General features: G+C 34.7%; 1 protein-coding gene across 2 annotated transcripts in view; it reads right to left on the reverse strand.

The window, feature by feature from the left end:
• LOC121328292 (contactin-4-like) overlaps positions 1-23,328 on the reverse strand; it is a 99,706-nt gene that overhangs the window by 20,221 nt on the left and 56,157 nt on the right. For both annotated transcript variants that reach the window (XM_041272889.1, XM_041272891.1), the window contains exons 8-9: positions 20,058-20,187; positions 18,277-18,427 (exon numbers count right to left, since the gene is read on the reverse strand). In XM_041272889.1, coding sequence (XP_041128823.1) covers positions 18,277-18,427; positions 20,058-20,187 — 281 coding nt within the window. The remainder of the gene's footprint in view (positions 1-18,276; positions 18,428-20,057; positions 20,188-23,328) is intronic.

The raw sequence follows: 23,328 nt of genomic DNA on the forward strand, positions 1-23,328 counted from the left end.
TATAGGAGGACTGGCAAACACTGTTGCAGCAGCAAAGGTCATTCAAAATGATCTAGACAAGATTCAGAACTGAGCAGACACATGGCAAATGACATTTAATAGAGAAAAGTGTAAGGTACTGCACGCAGGCAATACAAATGTGCATTATAAACATCATATGGGAGATACTGAAATTGGAGAAGGAATCTATGAAAAAGACCTAGGAGTTTTTGTTGACTCAGAAATATCTTCATCTTGACAATGTGGGGAAGCTATAAAAAAGGCTAACAAGATGCTCGAATACATTGTGAAAAGTGTCGAATTTAAATCAAGGGAAGTAATGTTAAAACTGTACAATGCATTAGTAAGACCTCATCTTGAATATTGTGTTCAGTTCTGGTCACCTCGCTACAAAAAGGATATTGCTGCTCTAGAAAGAATGCAAACAAGAGCGACCAGAATTATTCTCGGTTTAAAAGGCATGTCATATGCAGACAGGCTAAAAGAATTGAATCTGTTCAGTCTTGAACAAAGAAGACTATGCGGCGACCTAATTCAAGCATTCAAAATTCTAAAAGGTATTGACAATGTCGACCCAAGGGACTTTTTCGACCTGAAAAAAGAAACAAGGACCAGGGATCACAAATAGAGATTAGACAAAGGGACATTCAGAACAGAAAACAGGAGGCATCTTTTTACACAGAGAATCGTGAGGGTCTTGAATCAGCTCCCCAGTAATGTTGTTGAAGCTGACACCCTGGGATCCTTCAAGAAGCTGCTTGATGAGATTCTGGGATCAATAAATCAAAACTCAAATAGTTAATATATTTTCCATTTGTTAAGCAGTCCGTGAATTACTTCACACTCTTATGATAGATTTATTAATGGCACTGACCCAGCTTTTACGTATTATCTAATAAATGTTATCTTTGTTTCTACAAGTAGTCCCCCTGCATTCAAGAGTTATTGCTGTAAACATTTTGTGCCACAATAAGCCCAAATGATGTAAAGAAAGTGACAGTTTTTCCTAAATGGACTGTGAACACAGCAAAAGGTCAGTAACCCTCAATTGAACATTACATTTCAATGAAGAGTGTGTGTGAAATGGACATCTTGACCCTCTAAATTATGAATGTGAGAAAAGTTATTATCTACAATGGCTTTCTGAGTTAGCTAACTGTAAAGTATTCTTTTTTTTTCAACATAGGTGGAGAAGGCATTTATATTTTTAGACTAAGAATGTAACCTGGAATCTTTTGCTGTACCAGTCATACTCACAGAGATATAACACATTAACATACAAGACTTTAAAAGCAGCTGTTAACTTAAAGTGTGTTATAATTACAGATGCATGATGAAGAGTTTTAGGTCTCCAATTACAATTAATTTTGAGAACCAATTGAGACCTTTAAGTAACAGATGTCAAGGCTTAAAAACCCACCATTTGCAGATTGTGTGGTGAATGACACGGAAATTTTGCATGTTTAATCAGGATTTGTCACAGGCTAGCTAGAAATAATAAAGAAATGGAAGCATATTCCATGATGCAAGAAGGTCATGCAGACAAAATTACAGATTTGAAAACATTACCAGAAACAGTGTTCTTTTTCTTAGCATTAATAATTAATTGACAAGTACTCCTATGATATAACAATTCTTTATAAAATGAAATTCCATTTACTCACACCACCAAGAACAATGAGAAAGGTTAACAAAAGTGACACAAACACGAAATGAAAATCTTCAAACAGAGTATCTGTAAAACCTGATGAAATTGCCAAGTGAAGTGTGCTGGATATCAAATAATACTTGAGTCAAGTGTAACACATAAGGAAGTAGGAGAACCCTAACTTGCAACATAATTTGGCCAGCAGCATTTAATTTAAAGAAAAGCACCCACAAATGGATTTAACAGGAAAAACACAATTACATAGTTTAGGCATATATAATACACCTCCGAATACTTGGTTACAGACAGAACTAATAAAAAGTATATACACCAGTGCCATCTGCTGGACAGTTAAGATACAGTGAATTAAAAATATATTTTTAAAATATATCTATTAAAAATATGTTGAAATACACTTGAATAAAGATGATTTTTAAGAGACCTAAAGCAATATTCAGGTCAGTCAAATAAACTCACAGTAGTAATCGGTGGCTGTTGACTGTGAGGTAATTCGTTGGCAGTTGTATGTTAACTCTTTAAGGACCAAGCGTTTTTCAGTGGGATGCTCCCCCAGGATCAGGTTTTTTTGGCTCTACTTGACTCTTCTTATAAAAGTTCACTAAAAATCTATTTTTTTCCAGTCACATATTGGAATTGGTGTCCTTTTTTTCAGAACACTGGGGAATATTATAAAGTATTTCAGAAAACATAAAGAACTTCTCTCATTTTTCAACACAATATTGAAAGAGATACATGGATAACAACATTATTCTATAACACGAGGGATGTTATAATACTTCCTGAAAGTTTTGTTGAAAAATATTGATGTTTGTGCAAATTATAACGTTGTTTCACCCGAGTGATTGCAATGCCATAATACACTTTTAAAAATCAAGTCAAATACATTGGATTTACAGTCTTTTTTTTATCTTTAAACAAGTTCCATTGATATTTTTTTTCTGCTTGCTTCAATAAACTTGTTCTGCCCTTTAAAATTGAAATGGCCATCTGTTATGAGTGGTAAATTGAAGTGCATTTTTCATTGTGTTTACCCGATCACGGGCCCTGAAAGATACTTCAGTATGATCATGTTTACATGATTGTGGTCCTTAAAGGGTTAAGGAAAATTCACTGTCAAACAATCATTTGTGATTTCCCGTGTGCAACTGTAGTCACAATGGCTTATTTTATGGTGCTCAGCTTGGAGCCAACCCAACAAAATGGTGTGTTTGTGAATGCAGCATTATTTGCAAGGGGTGTGCATGAAAGAGTTGACTGAACACCTGACCTTGAAAATTCAACCCTCAGATCAGAAACACATCTCAGAAAATTACATTGTGGGAGTGTTTGGAAATGAGTCACTGTATTGATTAGTTCAACATAGAATCTTCTAATACTACTGAACAGGGATTTATTCAGTTCATTGAACAAATAAGTTTAATCTAAAATATTAAAGTTACAGAACACAAGCTTTCTCCTTTATGAAGCTTTGCAACTCAAATGGGCAACTTAGGGATTATTCCATTACCTGCACAAGCAAATGTATCAGCAAATAATGGACACATCTGCAGGGTTTATACTTTCAACATGGGTTTATACGGTATCTCTTCTTAAATCTGTCAAAACTATTTTTAAACAACATCTTTAATGCTTTTCTGTAATGCCAACAAAAGTATTTGATGTTACAAAAAATGCACACATGTATCTATGTTTCTCATTTTATTATTTTGTATGTTTTAAAAAACAGTCGAAGCCGCTATTAAGTGTGTGGTATGTTGTGAAACTGTTTCTTCTTGGATAAAGGTGTTTGCTAAATAAATAAATCATTCGACAATTTTGTCTTAATTAACATTACTAAAGCAGGGCTGGTTTTCAACTGGTTTTACATTACACTGATGTAGGCAAAACCTGTGTCTACTGGATTTAAACGTTTGTTTATGTAAATTCAAATTTATGACTGTGTTTTTTGGAATGTAACTTATCATGCATATATTAAGATTTATTTGATACTATTACAGTAAAAAGCAAAAACACAAACATAAAAACACCAGGGAATGAAGGAATATGTGTCCAAATGGTAATTTCGTGAGATGAAAAGGTTATCTTAAGATGTGAAGCTGAATTTCTAAACGTCAACAGCTTTAATTTGAATTATTACCTGACATTAAGAAAAGTCTTCATTATTTAACATAATAAAAAGACCCTCAGGTAACAAAAAACGCTTAAGGTTCCATTATTTCATCTGAGTAGCTCCTAGTAAACAAAGATCTAGTTTTCAATATGTTTCCACAATATAATTAACCTAGCCTAACCCATATTAGATGCAAGGCCTTTCCAATCATAACCATGTACTAATTTCACACATACTTTTCTCCATTTTTAATTTTAATGAGTACACAAACCTTGTTGCCATTGACAACTACTTTTCGCTTCTTAATATATTCCATTAGATTAATTCAGCCATTCAGTTGGCATCCAGCTGTAGGTGCCTTCTGGGTTTACACAATGTGACACAGGCAGATAAGGAAATCCAAGCATTATAGCTCCTTCCTTCACTATGTTAAGGTGAGCACGGGTGACCTACCTGTAGGCAGTCCTTTTAATCACTGATAGTATCAAAATGTCTGTGAAAAATACAGTATCAGTGAAAATAAAAAATATGAAAACGACCAAGATGCTGTATCTTTCTTAAGTAAGGCTAGTTTTTGTAATCCTCAAAGGTGGTGTGTGGTTATAACCAACAAAAACTATTGATCTAGCCTGCCAACTGGCGATTTCAAACCCCACAGAGACTGAGGGAAATGTCTGGAGTTACGACATCAAACCCCACAGAGACTGAGGGAAATGTCTGGAGTTACGAGATAAATTGACTCCTTGCTTCTAAAAATGCATCACACAGATCTTACTGCTAGAAAGGGGTGAACTTGTCATATACATCAAATCCAACAGGTAGAATTCTGACCTCTGAATCCAAGGCTGAAATATGATTTTTGATTATTACATCCACTTCAGCCTTTTTACCTATGAGCTTTTGTCCAAGAAATAGCATAAACCAATTCACAGTTTATTGTACTGTACTATTTTAAAATCTTCTGGTAACTAGGCTAGTTGACAGTTATTAACAGTTATTTATAGCCAACTACACATTACTTGTGGAAATTGCTATATTAACTACCTAATACTGTTTATAACATACATTTACAGATGCATTATTACATATTTGGGGCTTGGTCCCAGTAAAAGTTGTTTTTATTGTTATGCACTGTTTTCAATCCATTTAGTTTATGTATAACAACATGCAGGCACTAATGAAAGCAGAGTCTTACCGTATAGTGGTTTTATTAAAGAAATTGCTTATCCCTGGTCCCCATCAAAAAGTAAAACTTATACCTGGTGCTTTTTCTTATTGAACTGATGCCTAAAGGGTGTAAAGTAACAGTGACATGTTTCATAAAGACTGTTAGGCTTTAGAAATCAAGCCTTAATGTATCTGAACTGTAAACTTTTTTTCTGACACCTAGGACTCCTTTTGCTAGTCCACTTATTCCAGGTTTTATGTGAATAGAATGACACCACCGTGAGTCAGTTTAGCAAGGTATACTGTGTACATATGACCTTACACCTTACAAAAATATTGAACTGTATTATGAAGATAAAGATCTGTGTACTGCACAGATGTGGGTCATATATACTTGTCACATTTGGGTTGAATAATACAGAGGTTGCTATGGCAATTTGAAGATCCAATAACTAGTGCCAACAGTAAACAATCAATTCCATTGCAAGATAAAACAATTATATTGCACATGTTAAGTTTGCAAATTACAACCCAAATTATTACCAATTATTGTCTTAACATTCAAATATTTAACATAGCTGAGAACTTCTATATTGTGAGGATATCCTCTCAAAATGAATTCATTGTTTAAATTTAGTTTCTAATTAAAAAAAAAAAAAAAAAAAAAAAAAAAAACATGTTCACCAAGTCTAGAGACCTAAAGGGACTACAAAATAATTCTCACAAATGTGGCTTTAAAAGTCTACCCTTGAGTAAACAGTAGAGGCAATTCTTCAATTATATGCTGCAACACACTGACATCTTATTAAGTACATATTTTAAACAAACTCAACTGTCTAGATTTTATAGTAAATTCCCTGCTGACTATAAAGCTAAACAGTGTTTATAATTAAACCTGAAGAGTGAAACAAACATTTCTCCACAACTGACACAAAAGGCTTATGAATGTATCAGCACTGCTTTCCTTTAATCACAAATTCCACTCTCAGTTTATTTCTTGCAGCTGATATTCATTTTAAACTCTTGCTGCGAGGTATCCTTCAAGGAATAAAGAGTCGACACGTGTTTGAGAGACACTGTCTGAGGAACGAAGACGGATTACCCATGCTGTGCTTGCGGACTCTCACTTTGAAAAATGATATCAGCAGCAGTCCCCAAGATAAAAATAATCCCAAGGAGCAGAACACAGGATGTGAAATGGAAACAGATTCTGTCCTAATCTTAACAAACCTCTTTAAGTTCACTTTTGCTTAGGGTTAAGATGTATTTGTTGTTAAGGCTTCTGTTTTCAAGACCAGTTTGCTTCAGTGTTTGTTTTTCAGTAATACATGCACAAAATAAAAGGAGTGCTTGTACGCATATGTTTGGAGAAATTAAATCTAGCAAATATTATGGTGGCTCTATTTGCTATACTGATAACTACATTGTTGTCACTACCACAAACTCCCAACTTCTATCCTGCTTGACCTATAAGGGTTAGTATACTGATTTTATACTATTCATAATGTATATTGCTTATAATCATTTTAACGGCTCTCCTTTTGTAACTTTCCCCAATGCTTTAACAAGTGGCTTGCAGAGTTCCTTTGAAAGTATTATTATTAGTGGTAGTATTACACAATGCTGTGGTTATTCCAAAGATAATCTGCCTTTGTTAGAATAGGCTGTGTCAGCTGCTGAGCAGTGCTTTATATAAGCAACTTAGAAACACCACTTGGAACCCAGTCTAAATTCATTGCTGAACATGCTGGGAGATAGTACTGTCATTTTTCCTTTATATTGTACGTACCACATGCACTGTGTAACATGCACCCTTAATGCACAGCACCCTTGTTACGTGCTCACATCTGGTATAATATGCTCAGTTCTAGTTGTATTCTTATATAAATAAAAGGTTTGACTAAAACGCCAGCTTTTACTGACAGCTGGAAGAAAAAAAAGGGTAAGCATTTGTGTACGCTGTGATTTGTGATGCTCATGTAAACTGTGTGTGTCTTTTATATAACGTGCATCCAGTGTATAGTTTGCCGCAATACTTAAAAATCTGTGTTGTATTTGAAAAAAAACAAACAAACAAACCAAAAAAAAAAACCTAAAAATGTCTAAATATCACCCCTATTTCTTGATTTGGGACAGTTCCCAAGGTTTTTGTCATGGTTCTGGTTTGGCAAAACATTTGGAAAATGTCAGGAAGGTTTCTTAAACTGAGCAATTATTTCAATATATACCCTTGTGCTTAATGTATACCTCTTCTCAGGTTCTATAAATCAGGTGTGTCGACTTGACAGTAATCAATAAACTGTTGGCATTTCGGATGTCCGCACTGTGGCAAAGTGGCTGGTAAGGGGAACAGGTGTAGCGGCGATGTGGTGCAGGAGTGATGAACAGACAAAGGTGATTCGGTGAATAAGTGCTTTATTTATCTTTTTCCAGGTTTGGCGACCGTCAAATAATAAATCCCCGACAATACATAACAATGTCTAAAGCACAGGGTTAATGAAAACAAGGGCACAGTCCCGAACAAAAACAACGGCGCGGTCACCAGTCCTGGGTGATCGAAAACGTGCAGGTGCTCAGAGCAGTGGTGCTCCGGATAGTGCTTTCCTTTCGACAGCTCTGGAGGTGTGCGTTAACTGTCTATTAGTGTGACAAAGACAGAAAATAACACACAACACGTATAGCACTCTTCACAAATACTCTCTGAGAGCTCTTCTCTCAGTCCTTATCTCCTAACGTTAACCCAAATGAAGGAAAAGATCAGCGTTACCCTGGCCCCTATATGTAATCCCGCATGACATCTAGGTAAACGGTTGCAGCTACCTTATTACTTGCAGCTGCCCCTCGTTTATCTTGCAGGTCAATATGGTCTTACAACAGAGTCTCGCTTCTTTCCAGGCTGACCTACTTCCTGGTCCCGGAAACGAACTGTCAGGCCAGCCCTTCCAGATACTTCTCCTCCCGTTCTTTAGCGCCCTCACAGCTCAGGAGGAAGATTTATCACCAGAACTCATTGTATTTCTGTCACAGCACATATAAACAAAACAAAAAAGAGATCATGTCGGAATTGATGCATATCCAATAGACACCAGAAAACACTGCAAATGGTGTCTCAGTTTGTTGATTTGACCCCTTTCCCAGCAAAATAATAAATAAAATACAGTAACCTACAAAAAAAAAAAAAAAAAACTTTATCAGTGTAGTCGGGCAATGTCCCTCCTTTCTGACTTGTATCTATCATTGATTCGTTCTGAATAATTTAAACACACCCCAACTACTTCGCAACAGCACATTCCTACATTTCTATTGGAGGATTGTAACACGTGTGCAAGATTATAATTACTAGATGTGCAAGACTGTTCTTGCTCGTGAGAGTTAAAGCTATATTACAGTTCCATCTCAGGGAGTTTTTACACACTTGTGGAATTTAAAATTAGATTACAAATTGTGTAAAAATAAAGAAAAAATGCAGAAAAAAAACTAATTTTTTAAAGTAAGCGAAAACAATAATTCCATAGACTATATAAAAAGCAAAAGCTCCTGAAAACAATAAACAAATAAATAAATTAAAAAAAAAAAAAAAAAAGATTTACGAAAATAACTAAAAATATGCACCGACAAATGAAATTAATCAAAACCGAGACATAAGACACCCTTTATTCCCCGTCTCTCATATCCCATTAAACTGCACTTTATTTTTTTCACCCACTAATTATGCTTTCTCTTTTGTTGTTGCAAAATCACGACTGTGAAAAATTAATGGTTAGTAGCCAGCTTGGCTGTAACCATGTAGTCTAACACCAGAAATGCCTGAATAAACCAACTTCAATCTTGTCCTTTTCAAATGTATACAATTCCCTTATTTTCTTAGGGGTTTAGTGTTTCACATTATAAGAATACACATGTATTGCTGGATACGTTTTAAAGTAGGTAACCCACTTAAGGGGCATTAACCAAAAAAACTAAGTACACAGAGAACTATTAACAGCCGCTCAAAAAAAAAAAAAAAAAAAAAAACATTAAGTGATCATGGTAATGCAATAATAAAAATAAATGGAAATCTTTTATATACAAAACTATTACTGGCTATTATATAAACTTATACCAGAAGCTACTAAATCTTAATGCGGTTTTCTCTTTAGCATGGAACACTCTGACAGAGTATCGGAACTTTACTTTTTTGCACACTTATGTGCAAGTAAGTCATTAGAAATTCTTATTTTGTATTTTATTTTGTTTATTTTGTATTTTTCACTTGGATATTTGCTGCTATGGAAAACTGTGCTGGAGGTTCAGCCTGGTCACATGACCAAATCTGGACCTTAGAACAAAGGAGAAACATTTATTTTTAAAATACTTTGTAAATATTTGTAAATAATTACATATAATCGTATGCTTTGAATATAAAAGACGTTTTCTTTGTGATAGTTAATTGATTTCCTTTGGATGGTTTATATTTTGTTAGACATGGATGTTTTGTTTTTCATGGTTTATTGTTTAAAATGCATTATTGTTTGATGATTTTTTTTATTATTAGAAAGCAATGTTATATTTTTATTATGTTGTTCAATTGTAAGTGGGAAAATATTATGTGGGAAAATAAGGTAATATGCATTTATATTTAGACATGTTTATTTTTGATAATTACTTTTTGACCTGACCGCTTAGGTCATGTGACCCCTCTCAAAGTATAAAAGGAGTGGGCAGTGGGGAAAAGGGGCCATATTGCCACTGAATAAGTGTGGTCATCTGAGCTCTGTTGTACAGAGGTGATTTCTCTTTTATATTACCTCGTTCAAACCTGTAGCATTGTATTGACTAAATCAAAGAAATTGGTTTGCCTCTGCCACCAAAGTGTAATGACTTGGTCTCTAATTCATGTAAATAAAAAGCACTATTTTCCTGAAAACACTTCTGCCTTGGCTGTATCTGGTTACAAACAACCACCAAACAAAAAATAAAAATAAATTCTTACGTTTCTTTACATGTACAGGAAATGGTTCTTTGCATTAAATGAGCCAATGCAACATTTTGTGGATATCTATAGAAACAAGTTCTATGTTTACTGATAAAATAAATATAACTTTCGGTCTTAAACAAGCTTAAATTAACTAACCTATCACTACTGGGAAAGTTGTACACTATTTGCTTATTTTGATGTTCATTTAGAATAAAATGGGAAAAATTTGTAATTTCATTTACTGATTTAAAACTGACATTTAAAACAAGGCATTAGAAGATTTTTTTTAATGAACACAACAGCATGTTGCATTTTCTTTCTCCATTTGAAGCATGTACTGTATTCAATTTAATATAAATTAATCAATACTCCTCCTTAATTAATTTTTAATAAAGACACTGTGGTGTCTAAATGTTGGTGGATTTAAATACAACTATTGTTTATAAGAAGTAGCATTTTATAAAAGCAAACAAGTCTTAAGTGTATTTTTGTCTCATAATCAGGTTTGGGTTAGGTTACAGTCAGTGTAAACAAGCGTTGGGTAACACCAATAACAAGTGCAGTTGACCCCAGGAACCGCTAGGGGTTAACGGTTACTAAATTAAATAAATGGGCCAGTTAAATTGCTACCAATCGTTGTACTTTAATGTGTGTGTCTTGATGTGTGGTTTCTTCAAACTCCAGAATGAAGGCACCGCAGTATATAGCCCTGGATTACTTTACATTGCAGTTGAATTTGACTCTATAGAGGTGCCATGGTTCAATTCAAACAGCGAGGGTTGGCCGTTGATCCTTTTTCATACAGTTTCAGTAATACTGATGAATGATTTTGATAATTTGGTATAATTTAATACTACAAATTCTACCAGAGTAGCTACACTAAACTAGCCACTGTACAATTCTGAGCTCACCTGTGTCCTGATTTTTTTAATCGATTAGTGATTTATCACACCTGTGGGTTTTATTGATGATCTTGTCTACCTTAGTGCACAATCAAAAAACGGTGCACGAAAAAAATAAATCTTGAAAAATGGCAGGGGGTACTTACTGGAACATATACCCAAAATTTCACAATATCTCTGAATAAAGAAAAAAAGGACTACACCATTGATCATGTCAAGGTTAAAACCCCTATATATATATATATATATATATATATATATATATATATATATATATATATATATAGACACACACACACAGAGCGGTCGAAGTGGAAATGTAAAAGCCCCGGTATGAAACCCTGTTGCGTTTTTCATTTTATATTTTAACCTAGCTTAAATGTAAAAAATGTACACTTCGAGATACCTTTTTAGTTAAGTTTTTGTTCTTATTAAGATGTTAAATTGCGCTTGCCTTAAATCATCCCAGCAGGTCCCAGACATATTTCATGCCTTCTGTGACATTTATTTGTCTCAGTCTGCTTTGAGCGACATGCAGTGAAGTCTACATGATGCCAAGCCTTTCCCAGCCAAGATCTAACGTAGCTTTTCAGTTTGAAAAGTGGGGGACCAACAGTTTTTATAAACATCAACTTGGATGTATTTTCCAGTGACAATGAGTTTCTGATATTAGTCACATTCATTGTGCTCAGCGACCACTCATATTCTGCAGCGGTTGTTATTAGAATCTTTAATACATCTAGCAACTGTTTGAGTCTCTCAGGTACTTTGCCGTCCTCAATTAACATGTCACTGACATATTCTTGAAATTTACTTACTGCTCCCTGGGCTTGAGAAGTCTTAAAGAAAGCACAAAGGTGCTTGATTGACTCATCTCTGAAACAACTATCTGGACTGCGTTGCTACTTAGATTTATCAAACACTTCCATGTGTTTCAAGAGGTCTTGGTAATTCAGCTTGGTTTTTTGGTGAAGCTTAGTACAAGCTAAACAGTTTGTCAAAGAATGATTTCATCTCGTATGCTGCACTTAATTCTTCCATGACATCTGCAACTGCTGATTCGAGCCTGTGGTTCCTGCAGTGCGACACCATGATATCCGGAAACATTCCTAGCAATAGGGTAGCTATACCCGATTTTTGTCTCAACATATTAGAGGCTCCATCCATTGCAAAAGAAACTAAATTCCGTAAAAGAAACTCTTGAGTAAATCCATTCTCATACAAATCTTGTAGAAAGGTACCAAGGATCGTACTGGCAGTAGCATCAGCCAATTAAACAAAGTCAAAAACATGCTACTAGCCTCATCAGAGTTTGGAAAAAACAACTTTCATGCAAATTACTAAGGATGCTTTTTTTGCTTACTGTAGTTGATTTGTCAATCATGAAGCTAATTTTCAGATCCTCGCTGATAATTAATTCAACTAACTTTCTTCTCATAGATTTTGCGATGTGGTTTGTGATGTATGATCTAACTATCTATCTATCTATATATATATATATATATAATACACACACACACACACACACACACACACACACACACACACACACACACACACACACACACAGATATTATCTAGCAGCCTCTGTAACCTTATTAAGTTATGTGTGTTTTGGAACATTGCTCAGTGAAGGGCAAGGGAAGAAAGTTTTACATTGACATAGAATAAAGCAAATTATAGGAAATCTGCTATCACGCAGCTAGAAAAAAGGATTTAGATGAAGCTAGAATTGGCCTAGACCTATGATAATAAGCATAGACCTGCTTTCAAAGCATAATCTGTATGTGAAAGTATTTTTCTTCATGTGTGGAATTGATTCCTCTCTTCTTGTATAAAAGATAGTTAAAAGATAAATGCTGTGATATTATTTATCCAATGACTTTATCACAGCGACATCGAGCTGTATAACTAAAAAAATAACACCACTTTTTATGCTGATGTACCAGCCTTTCTGAAGAATAAAACAAACAGAAAATACAGAGAAAGCTTAATGCATTTTTAATTGTTTATTATCTTCCAGGCTACAGTAGTACTGTTGTAACTACTCTTAATCCTTGTGGGCACTGATTGCGCTATTTCCAATGCCATGTTTTTTTAATATTTTTATTTTCATTAATATGTATAAAAAAAATATATTCTTTAAAGTAGCATTGACAATCTCTTTTTTTTGTCAAATTTTCACCCTGTTTTTTTTCTATACAATTAGAATGTCACCTCACTGCTTCAACCAATCAGGAAAACTGTTGAGCCAATTGTCTTATTTTACCCATTGAACTCAGCAAGTACATGTTACCAAAACACTGAATGATGTAGGCAGGATCCCAGCTCTTCTTGGAGCCGCTGAGTGCCTAACAAGTTGGTCAACTGAAGCGTGATGAGTTGAACTCTACTCTGTAACCCACAGGTGTGCAAAGGCCAATGTATTTATTTCTGCTGGGACCTCAAAACCAGTAACTTGAACTACACTTGCATGTCTGCTGGGTATCCTCTTATGTCTTCTCTAGTATTCTACCAAAAGAAACCTTCCTCCCATAAAACAGATATGGACTAAAATTAGAAAAAAACCCCTGAAAAACAAGAGACAGCTAAAATTGTGAATCCCACTCATTTTTTTTTTTTTTTTTTTTTTTTTTTTTTTTTTACAAGGGATACACAAATTGACACCAGAATGCTGGTAGGCATTCTGCCTGGTTTTGCTTTGTTTTGCCAATCGAGATCTGATAGTTCAAACAACTTTTCAAGTATTTCATTAATGCTGTATGGGATGTCTTTGAAACATGCAATCTATAATATGTGGGGTTCAACGTAACTGAATACCCATTAGCCCTTTCAGACTTTCTGAGATCCTGCTAACTTATTATGTCAAAAGTATATGGAGGACACGCTTGTTAGTACAAGTATATTGGTGAAGAAAGCAGTACAGGAATGGTAATTTGGAGAGGCTGAATTGAAGAGAAATCATCCCTCATGGCAGTTCAGATTGAATAACCAGACTGGCAAGGGCTGAGAAGGGCTGATTGAAGTCTGGATCATGAAAGATGTGAAGTAGGGAGTATCTTTAATTTAATTGGTATTTAAATAGTATATCCTGAGAAAGCATTGCTATGGAACTCCCTAATGAGCCAAACCAGGCCTGACATGTTTGAAGCTGTAATTAGTTTGGCTAATGAAAACTCCACACTTCAGCTCTGGCTATGAGATGTTAAAGTTGTTTTGCATGGGATACAAATTAAACAGCTTTGATGGAACTGGAACCCAGCTAGGAAACTGACATGTAATTACTTTGTACTTCAGTTTTCCCAATCAAACAGTATTCAGTAGCAATATTTATCAGCCTCTAATCATGGGCCAGCCGAGACTAGTGGCATCTAAGCTATTGCCATGGCAGTTCCAAACATTAAATGTTCTTATGTTTCTATACTAATGCAGTGACAGATTTTAAAGAAAACTCTATTGGTCTTACCAGACTGTTTTTAAACTTGTTATCTTTACAGTCATAGACTTGAGGCACATGTCCCAGAGTAATTGAATCACACTAGCATGTGATTTGTAAACAGAAATGTGTGCTGCCAAATCAGTTAGTGGCACTGATAACAACGACAAAAGTGTATGACATCCGTAGATAGAAGCTGTGACAGGGGCCAGGACAAAAAACTAATTTTATTTGGTGACATATGTGAAAATACACTTGTGTGCTTCACACTTTGATCAGCCGCTGACACAAAACTCTTTTAGTCATCAGTGATTTTTGTTCTGAAATACTAAATTGCATTCTCAGCTTATTTATTCCAGCTGAAGTCATCTAAACAGAAGACCCAAGGCAATGCCTGTGTAAGATAAGACATCTCCTTCACCAGCCTCACAATGGAAATGTCCTCAGTATGAAGACAGATTACAGACTAAGTCTCAGTGAAACTACTGGAGATTCAGTACTGATCCTCTGATGTTTACATGTTATTAATTGTGAATGAGGCACACTCTGCTGCAGTCCCCAATTCCACTGCCAATACTCCCAAGTGAATATATTGCATATGAGTACTTATTTTCAATTTAAATCAAATATCATGTGGAAGCTTTGATTGTATTTCAAAATTCCGTGTGTCACTCTGGCCATTCAAACTATTTCATTCTGATTAATGACCCAATAATTTGTAGTCTGGCAATTTGTACGATTTAAGACCGTGATTAAAGTTAGAGCTTCCTGAAATCATTTATACTCTTTCCAATTATTGCTGATTTAGGTGATGGATAGTTGCTGAGTTTGAAAGCACATCCTTCTATCAAATCCGAACCGAATGAATTATTCCATTTGGAATCTGTTGAGGAGCTGGAATATGTTGAAGGGAAGAGTCCCAGCTTTGAAAATTAGTGAAAATTAGTGTTGTCACCAGACTAAAACCTCTCATATTCAGAAACTGCTTAGATCTCTACCGTACACATTCTCCACGTTTTCAAAGTTCTGCCGAATATCTGTTTCCATGGTAACTGTGTGCATGTTTAACATCACAGAAACAATATGAATCAAACAAAACCCACTAAATTCACATTTTCAATCTTTATCTCTATAGACTATCCATGGCACATTTACTATCAGATACATGGACTAACCATGTATGACCATTGTTTGTAAATGGGGTTCTTTGCCCATCCGTAGAAACTGTATGTATATAATAATTTTCTAATGAGATTACTGCAAAGACAGAGAGTTGAGCATTGTTGTGGAATTCAATGCCTCCAGATATTTGAACTAGCAGTTCTTCTTCTTCTTATTATTATTAGGGGATTTAAATAATTTAAATGAATCTGGAAGATTCTATAGAAACAAGGAATCAATATATCTGTCTATTAAGCTTAATATTATTTTTATTTTCTACTCTTCCCTGACAATGCTAATAGGGTTTTAACATTGCTTCGCAGTTTGCCAACTAAACCTTCTGCTGCGTTTATGATCTGCAGCAGCAAGGTATGAATGACTGAAGTAATCTGATGATTTCCCAGGGCCACTGTCTGCCCTACCCTGTTGGAAAGCTACGGCATCCATCTGTTATTCCTTTTTAAAGAAAGACACGTATGGCATTTCCTCCTTTGGTGCATCTATATGCACTAGTGCATGCATGCACCTATTAGCAAAACTGAGAGCATATCTCCACAAACTGTTCATTTGGTACCAAGGAAGAATAACAATTGCTATCACCTTAGGACTCTTTTGGAAGGGAGAAGTGCTTTCCATCTTGATAAATGTTCAAACTGTGAAATGGGCTACAACTTTAGAATTCTTGATCAACTGTTGTTAAAGACTTCCTATTTTATTTTTGTCCCTCCAGAGCTACTGTACCAATGTATACTTTCAATCTTATATAACTCTCCAGATATGCCAAAAAGTAAGATGCATTACTGCTTAACAGAATCGCAGGGGGAGTGAAATACACACATAAAAAAAGTCCATTATTAATACTTTAATTACAAGTGAACTAACTTGTGATTTACTGTTTAATTCATCATTTTATATTACAATCGTATCAATCAATAAACAACTTATATATATATATATATATATATATATATATATATATATATATATATATATATATATATATATATATATATATATTCCCTCAGTGACAACTTCTATTGTAATTAATAAGTATAGCAAAGTCCTTCATTGAGACCAGCTCCATATAAAAGCTTGCACCATTCAATCACACAGGTGCCGTTTATATACCTTTTAAATTAAAGGCTAATAGAATTGTAACAGGCTTTTGACGCTTTTGGTAATGCAGAGGAACAGAGGAATGATGTTGGTAATAAAATAACCATTTTATGGAATCAGAACCTTGGGTTTTATGGCAAGAGCAGTAGGATTTACAATCACTGTGATCTATCCCAGTCTCTTTGTACATATGTGAGAAGGACACCCCCACACGTACTGGATCAATCGGGATACAGTATGTAATCTTCCCCCAAAATAGGTTCTGGGTGGAACACTGACATGCACCTTTATGCTCTTTGAATAAGTTGTAAGATTTTTTCAATTTATTTATTTTATGATATTGTATTATACATCGATCAGTAGTTCAATCTGTACAATAGAAAACCAGGTCAGATCGGTCACATACATTGGCATGGCATATCATAATGGTTTGCTTTATCCCTGACTTCTTTAACATATAGATACATTTCCTAACCACAATTATGCTAATTGTAATTGTCTGTTTTACGCAGACTTGATACACTACTAAAGCATGTCATGTGTTTGTCCTTGTCTGCCACAAGTAAACCATTGATTGTGACTGGTTAGTTACTGTGATCTTATCACAAGTGAAAAATGAGACACGTTGGCTTTTAATTTGCTGAACTGTAAATGGTTTCAAGTTTACTGTTTCTTATATGAGATACTAAACCCATCAACTTCTCATTTAAAAAATATCTTCCTGTCTTCATTGTTTCCAGGACATGAACAGAAGGTGACTTGATATATTCTTCCAACAGAAATGAGAAAAACAGCAAGGGTAGATGCATTTAGGAAAATACATCCAGTGAGAGGGAGTAATTGAAAATTGAGTCTGTTATTTATTCCAGATGACACAAACCTGTATAGTTCACAACAGTGTGATCTTGGATGCTCTGCTGATTATTTTACCATCTGCTTCTGTGTATGCATTATGTTATTACTGGCATAAGTCTGTTGAAACTTTGCTGATGCTAATATGAATAGTGTGAGCAATTCCCAGTAGGTTTACCTAGTCCAAAGAAATCATCAAGAAAACAAAGGCTTGTGAAATTCTTTCTTTTTGTGCAATAAAACACCTACGTTTAAGTAAAAAATAATACTGCAGGACTTTCAGAATGAATCTAAGAATATTTGGCATTTCTAAAAGAGAAAAACCCTGAGAAATAACATGTTTGCTTTAAATATGAGAATTTGTGACATGACATCTGGACTGTGGCATTACAATATTGGAGAAGTGGCTTCCGAGAAATGAGGGTGAGAGGTTGTCCAGATACAGTCCTCATTATCTCAATCAATCAGATGCCAGAAAAAGATTCTAATACTTTCCAGGAAGTTATCTCAAGCCCAGCTAGATTAGCAGTTCTGAAGACATACAGCAGCTAAATCCATACAGCATACATCACCTCCTCTATATCCCTATCACAAGTATATAATAGGGGGACCCATCTACTGGTATCAATAGTCTGTGATAGCTAGAAATCCAAGTAAGATATGCTATGAACAGCCAGATCATGATACAGGAACATTATCATTATTCCTACAGAAAAGAAGAACTCCTTCAGCAATACACTTAATTTTTTTATCTGCTCTGTGGCTTTGTGTCACATTTACTGATGGGATGAAATAATGGCAATAATAGTACTGCTGACAAATGGCTAACCATCCATTAAAAAGCCTAAATGTATTCTCTTCTTTTAAATTACCATCTGAGAATTAGAACTATTCACAAAATAATACCTCTTGTTCTCTCTGAGGGCCTCGTTCCCTTTCCTCCAGGAGATCACTCCTTTGGGAGACATTCTGGGCTTGCACTCAATGACAACTTGTCCTCCCTCAATAGCCATGGTTAGTTTCTTCAACTGATTATGGATAAAATCTGGTGGTATTGCTGAAAAATAGGGAAGCATGCATTTAACAAAATTCTTAATTACCAATGATGCTGGTGCTTATGGAACACATTTAGAGTACAACTGTTCTGTATGGTAACTATGCATTCACCTGCTCTTAAGCCAGTAAGTTCTTTTAGAATTTTACATTACTGGGCATACATAACCATGTAATAACATGGTAATAGATACCCACAGTTCCTGCTCTAATATTGTAACTACTGGTGGAATAAATACTTAATTACACAGTAATGGCATGTTCGTGATGTTACCATGTAATTACATCAGGTAACCCAATATCCATGTAGCTGCAATCAGAGACAATTTGTAATTTCCCAGTTATTAAATTGTAATCACAAGGCAATACACGTTCATGCCCTAGCCATTTGTTATGACAAATAATTTATACCTAATGCAAAATATTGACCCTTTAGTAGTATAAACTATTATTACTATCAATAGTGCTGAACAAAAATTCAGATATTCAACATTAAAAAAGTAAAGTCTCTTACTGTAAAGTACTGGTTATACACTGAGTTTTACAGTAAATTTTAGATTAAAAGCCACGCGCAAACTCTAAGGATATTACAATTTATGATAGATTTCTGCTTTCTTTGTTTGGTGCCATTGTTCCACAGCTTAATTTCAGCAGCATCTTATTCTTCTACAAAATGACATACTTTCACAACCCTAAAATGATCTCTTAGGGTGTCTATATTTTGGATTTTCTTATGTATTTATTCTAGAGAGGTGTGCTCATTAAAAACAGCATTGTAAACATCTATTAATGTTCTAAAATTAAAAGCACCACAATTAAATCCTGTCTTTTATTTGCATACATTATTTTCTGTAAATAACCTTTCAATTTAAGCATTAAAATGACCAGCACCAACTAAAACATGGGTTTGAAAAACAGCAAACACTGTATTCCAAATTACAGTTGTCTTACTGTTTGTTAAGCAAATCAAAAAATAAATAAATAAAAAATGTCCTATTTATTTTTGCCTCAGAATCAATTTTACAATCAGAACTTCCAATACTGTTTCTGTTTTTTAACAAGATTCTAATTTACAGCGTTTCTGTAAATCAATGTTATGCCAGTGAAATGCCTTGGCTTTTAGGAGAACAGTGCAGAAAAAAATACAAATTATACATGAATATCATTTTTAGCACAAGCTGTACTTCATTAATACGCAGAAAAATGTGTTGTCTAAAACGATCAGTATCTGTGATCTTTATGTTATAATGAACTGCCTTTCTTCTAATAAAACCATGTAGTGCAATGGAAGTTGTCAAAACCCAATTGCAATTACTTACATAGCTCTAGGAGACTGCGGCTTTGTTTTATTGCCACTTTCAATTAAAGCAAAAGTTCAGCTGTCTGATAATTGCTGAATAATTACCTCTGATTGTGTCCATAACAAACCATTATTGTATGAAATGAAATGCAAGCACAAGCTTGTCTGCTTAGCCACTGACCTCATAGCTCTATTATTTTGTTGTTTAATCTAGTAACATGTCAATACAATTGACACCTTGTGAATGTGTGGTGACAGACTGCTAGATAGTGCTACAAAATCAACTGTGAAAATGTCTAATAACACCCTGTATCACAGATAATAGTGTTCTTACCTATTACTTGCAGTTCAGCATTGGAAAATATCACTCCATGTTTATTCTCAGCAACACACTGGTACATCCCTGAATCCGAAAGGCTTACAGAGTTGATTGCCAGGATTCCATTTCTTACTTGAATCCTTTCCTTAGAAAAAGACAAAAAAGAATCTGCTCTGATCTGATCCCACTTATCAAAGCATTATTAAATCACACCTGTCTATAATGCCGTTGTTTAATTCATTAAAACAACGGAACTTTGTGAAAAAACAACAGTTTTAACAGTGAATCTCTACAGTATATTTTATACTTTAAAACTAATCAACATTCCAGCTTTGGTCTTTTTATATTTATCCTGCTGGTCTTTAGGTCTGCTACTGTTTTTTAAATCAACTGAATAGACCCCAATGTGTGAATTGCTTTTATAATTCTAATTCATTACCACTAATATAGGCCAGGGAATTATGGTAAATGATCATAATCAGTTTGCAAATATCTGTGAGAAGGAAGTCTTTTCCTAACTTATTTATCACAATATCTGGTGTTCTAATTTTTTTCACTGAAGAAACTATAGATCAAATGCAGCCTCGTATCCAGGATGTACTATACATGTACTATACATTTGGTGATGTATCTCATGTGTCCTGGGGATAAAACTTCTATTACAGTATCCATGCATTTTCTAGTCACGGCCATCTATAATGAAAATTATAATTTGTGCCAAATTGTGTGCTACTTTTGTTATGTGGACCACAGTCCACCAGGAACTGGGATAGAACCATCAATTTATTTTTCAAAATAGGGTGGATTCATTCATTGGACTCCCAGAGGTACAAGCAAGGGAAAAGTAATGCATTCCTCAAATGGTTCACTGAATAAAATTACATAATCGGGAAGAAAAAAAAAAAAGATCTTGGGATGGACTTTTGAAAGGTGAATTCATCCTTTTCTGCTTTAACTAAGTAACATTACAGAAAGACTACTCTGGGGTAACCTGGGACAGCAGTGCAGAGTAGTGGTTAGGGTTTTAGACTTTTGACCAGAGGGTTGTGGGTTCCATGGTGTGATTTGATGGGGACGGGGGGAGGGAGGGAGGGAGGGAGCTAGGAGGGGATTTCCCTGCCTCTGCCTCTGCTTCTTTTTTTTTTATCCCTGCCTCTACATTTTCAACTGACATCCAGGGGTGGGGGGATGGGGGTGGTGGATACATTTAGCCTGAGTGTTTTGAATTAACAATGATCTCTTTGGGAAATGTTAAACATATTTAAAATGATAAATGTATGCTACATCATTTTTACGCAAACTGACTTCAAAAAAAGATACGTATGTTGTATTATGTTCCACTTATTGTTGTTACACTCTGTGCAGTTATCAGTTAGATTGTGTGCAACAATGCAAGTGCTTGTCATGAGTGTGTTTTCACATTATTTTGACCTATATGGTTCGGGCAGTCCCTATTTCATAGCGAATGTCCCGCGTCCCGATGCATAGGAACAAAGTCCTGATATTTACCCATAAAACATGTTTTATTTATTGTGCTCAGTAAGTTAGTGAAAACCACATTCTGCGCTCTGTGTACGGCAGACACATTAATTAGCATTATAGTGCAATGCGTGTGTATATGACAACAGTATGATATTAATGCTTTGTTTGTAATTGTTTTGTATATTTGTGTTTGTGATGTGCAGTACAAAATAAAATGAACAGTAATTCTAAGTGAAATTATCTATGTATAGTGCAGCTTAAGGCATGCACGTTTAGATTTAAAAATGTGGCCAAAAATGTGGAGGGGGATCAAAGTCAGTATCCTATATATATATATATATATATATATATATATATATATATATATATATATATAATATATATATAATATTATATATAAAATATTATTTACATATTATTATATTAGATTACTGGTATGCTATTTTTCAGAGGTATCTATCCATTTCTGATAGACTTTTGAGAGACCTGTAGTGTTGAAATAGTAAAACATCAAATTCATGTAAAAATCTATACAAACTACTAGATGTTATAAGAGCAATAATGAACAAAGGCTATGTTCTTGCAACGCTTTGTACTTCAGCCACTCATCTGGTTCTTTAGTGGAACAACAAATGTATACTTTTAAATGGAATTGGTTTTCAACTTCAGTCTTCACAGGTGTCTGGCTTTGGGCTTCTTCAACTTATACGACCTGCTCCTTTTTATCTTCCGTGAAAGTCACTCTTAATATTATTAGCACAAAGTTTCTCAAGGGCATTTGAATGCGTCTGTTCCCAGTCTAAAGGGATTAAGGTACTGTCACATAAAATGAAAATCTGTCCACACTGGAGCATCGCATAGTGGCTGTAGGGAATATCTGAACAGGCTGTGTCTGGTTTTCTTGTTACAGTTACCGGGTGAGAAAACATAGAATTACCTTAAATAAAAAGAAACACTGTGCATGAAACTTCAATGATGGATGTAACTAATTAACAGTGACATTCTACTGGAATCAGCAATTTTTACAGAGACCTGGCCAAACAACCTAAGTTACTGGTACTGAACACAACAGATGGATATGCTATAGTTAAGTCTGACATAAGTCAAGATTTATTAATCATGTTTGTAAATTATGCATTGCACTTGGTTGCTGTCATTAACCTTTTGGCAACTAACACTTTTAAGCATGTAAATGTAATTGGCATTACACAGTTAATTACAGAAATACTGTTGTGCCTGCTTTTTGAAGGTGATAGTTGCAAACAACTGAAAATAGTTTGTCTGAAGCCAAATGCTGAAACAGTAATGGTTCTCTAATTTTGAGGGGATCATCCCTGTCAAACCAAGTTGCTGTGACCTGCTATAAACCAATTAACAAGCAAGTAAATAAAAGAAGGGTGGGTCTGAGAGGAATATTGTTCAAAACATAGCAAGAAATAACCTATATTAATATAGATGTAGGGTATAGCATTTCTAAAAAGATTAATTTAACCAGAGATAAATTAATTACATGTACATACATAAGGTGTAGGCTACCCCCTGCTTTTTTGCACCTCAGCAGTATTTCACCTGAGCGGTTTATTAAAATGACTCCTTTGCAAGTATGCAGTACCATTCTTCCAATTTAAATAGATCCAGAATAACTGAAGTTAAAAGCCAGGGTCCTACTGATTTATGAAAATAAACAACAACAAGTGACATGCTTCACACATTTTTATTTTCACAACATCAGTGACCTTTTGTTGTTCAATTGACTAAAAGCTGTTGTACGGTGACATTTCAGAAATTGTAATACCACTTTTGA

The sequence above is a fragment of the Polyodon spathula genome, chromosome 16, assembly GCF_017654505.1.
Source record: "Polyodon spathula isolate WHYD16114869_AA chromosome 16, ASM1765450v1, whole genome shotgun sequence".
In the NCBI taxonomy this organism is placed as follows: Eukaryota; Metazoa; Chordata; class Actinopteri; order Acipenseriformes; family Polyodontidae; genus Polyodon; species Polyodon spathula.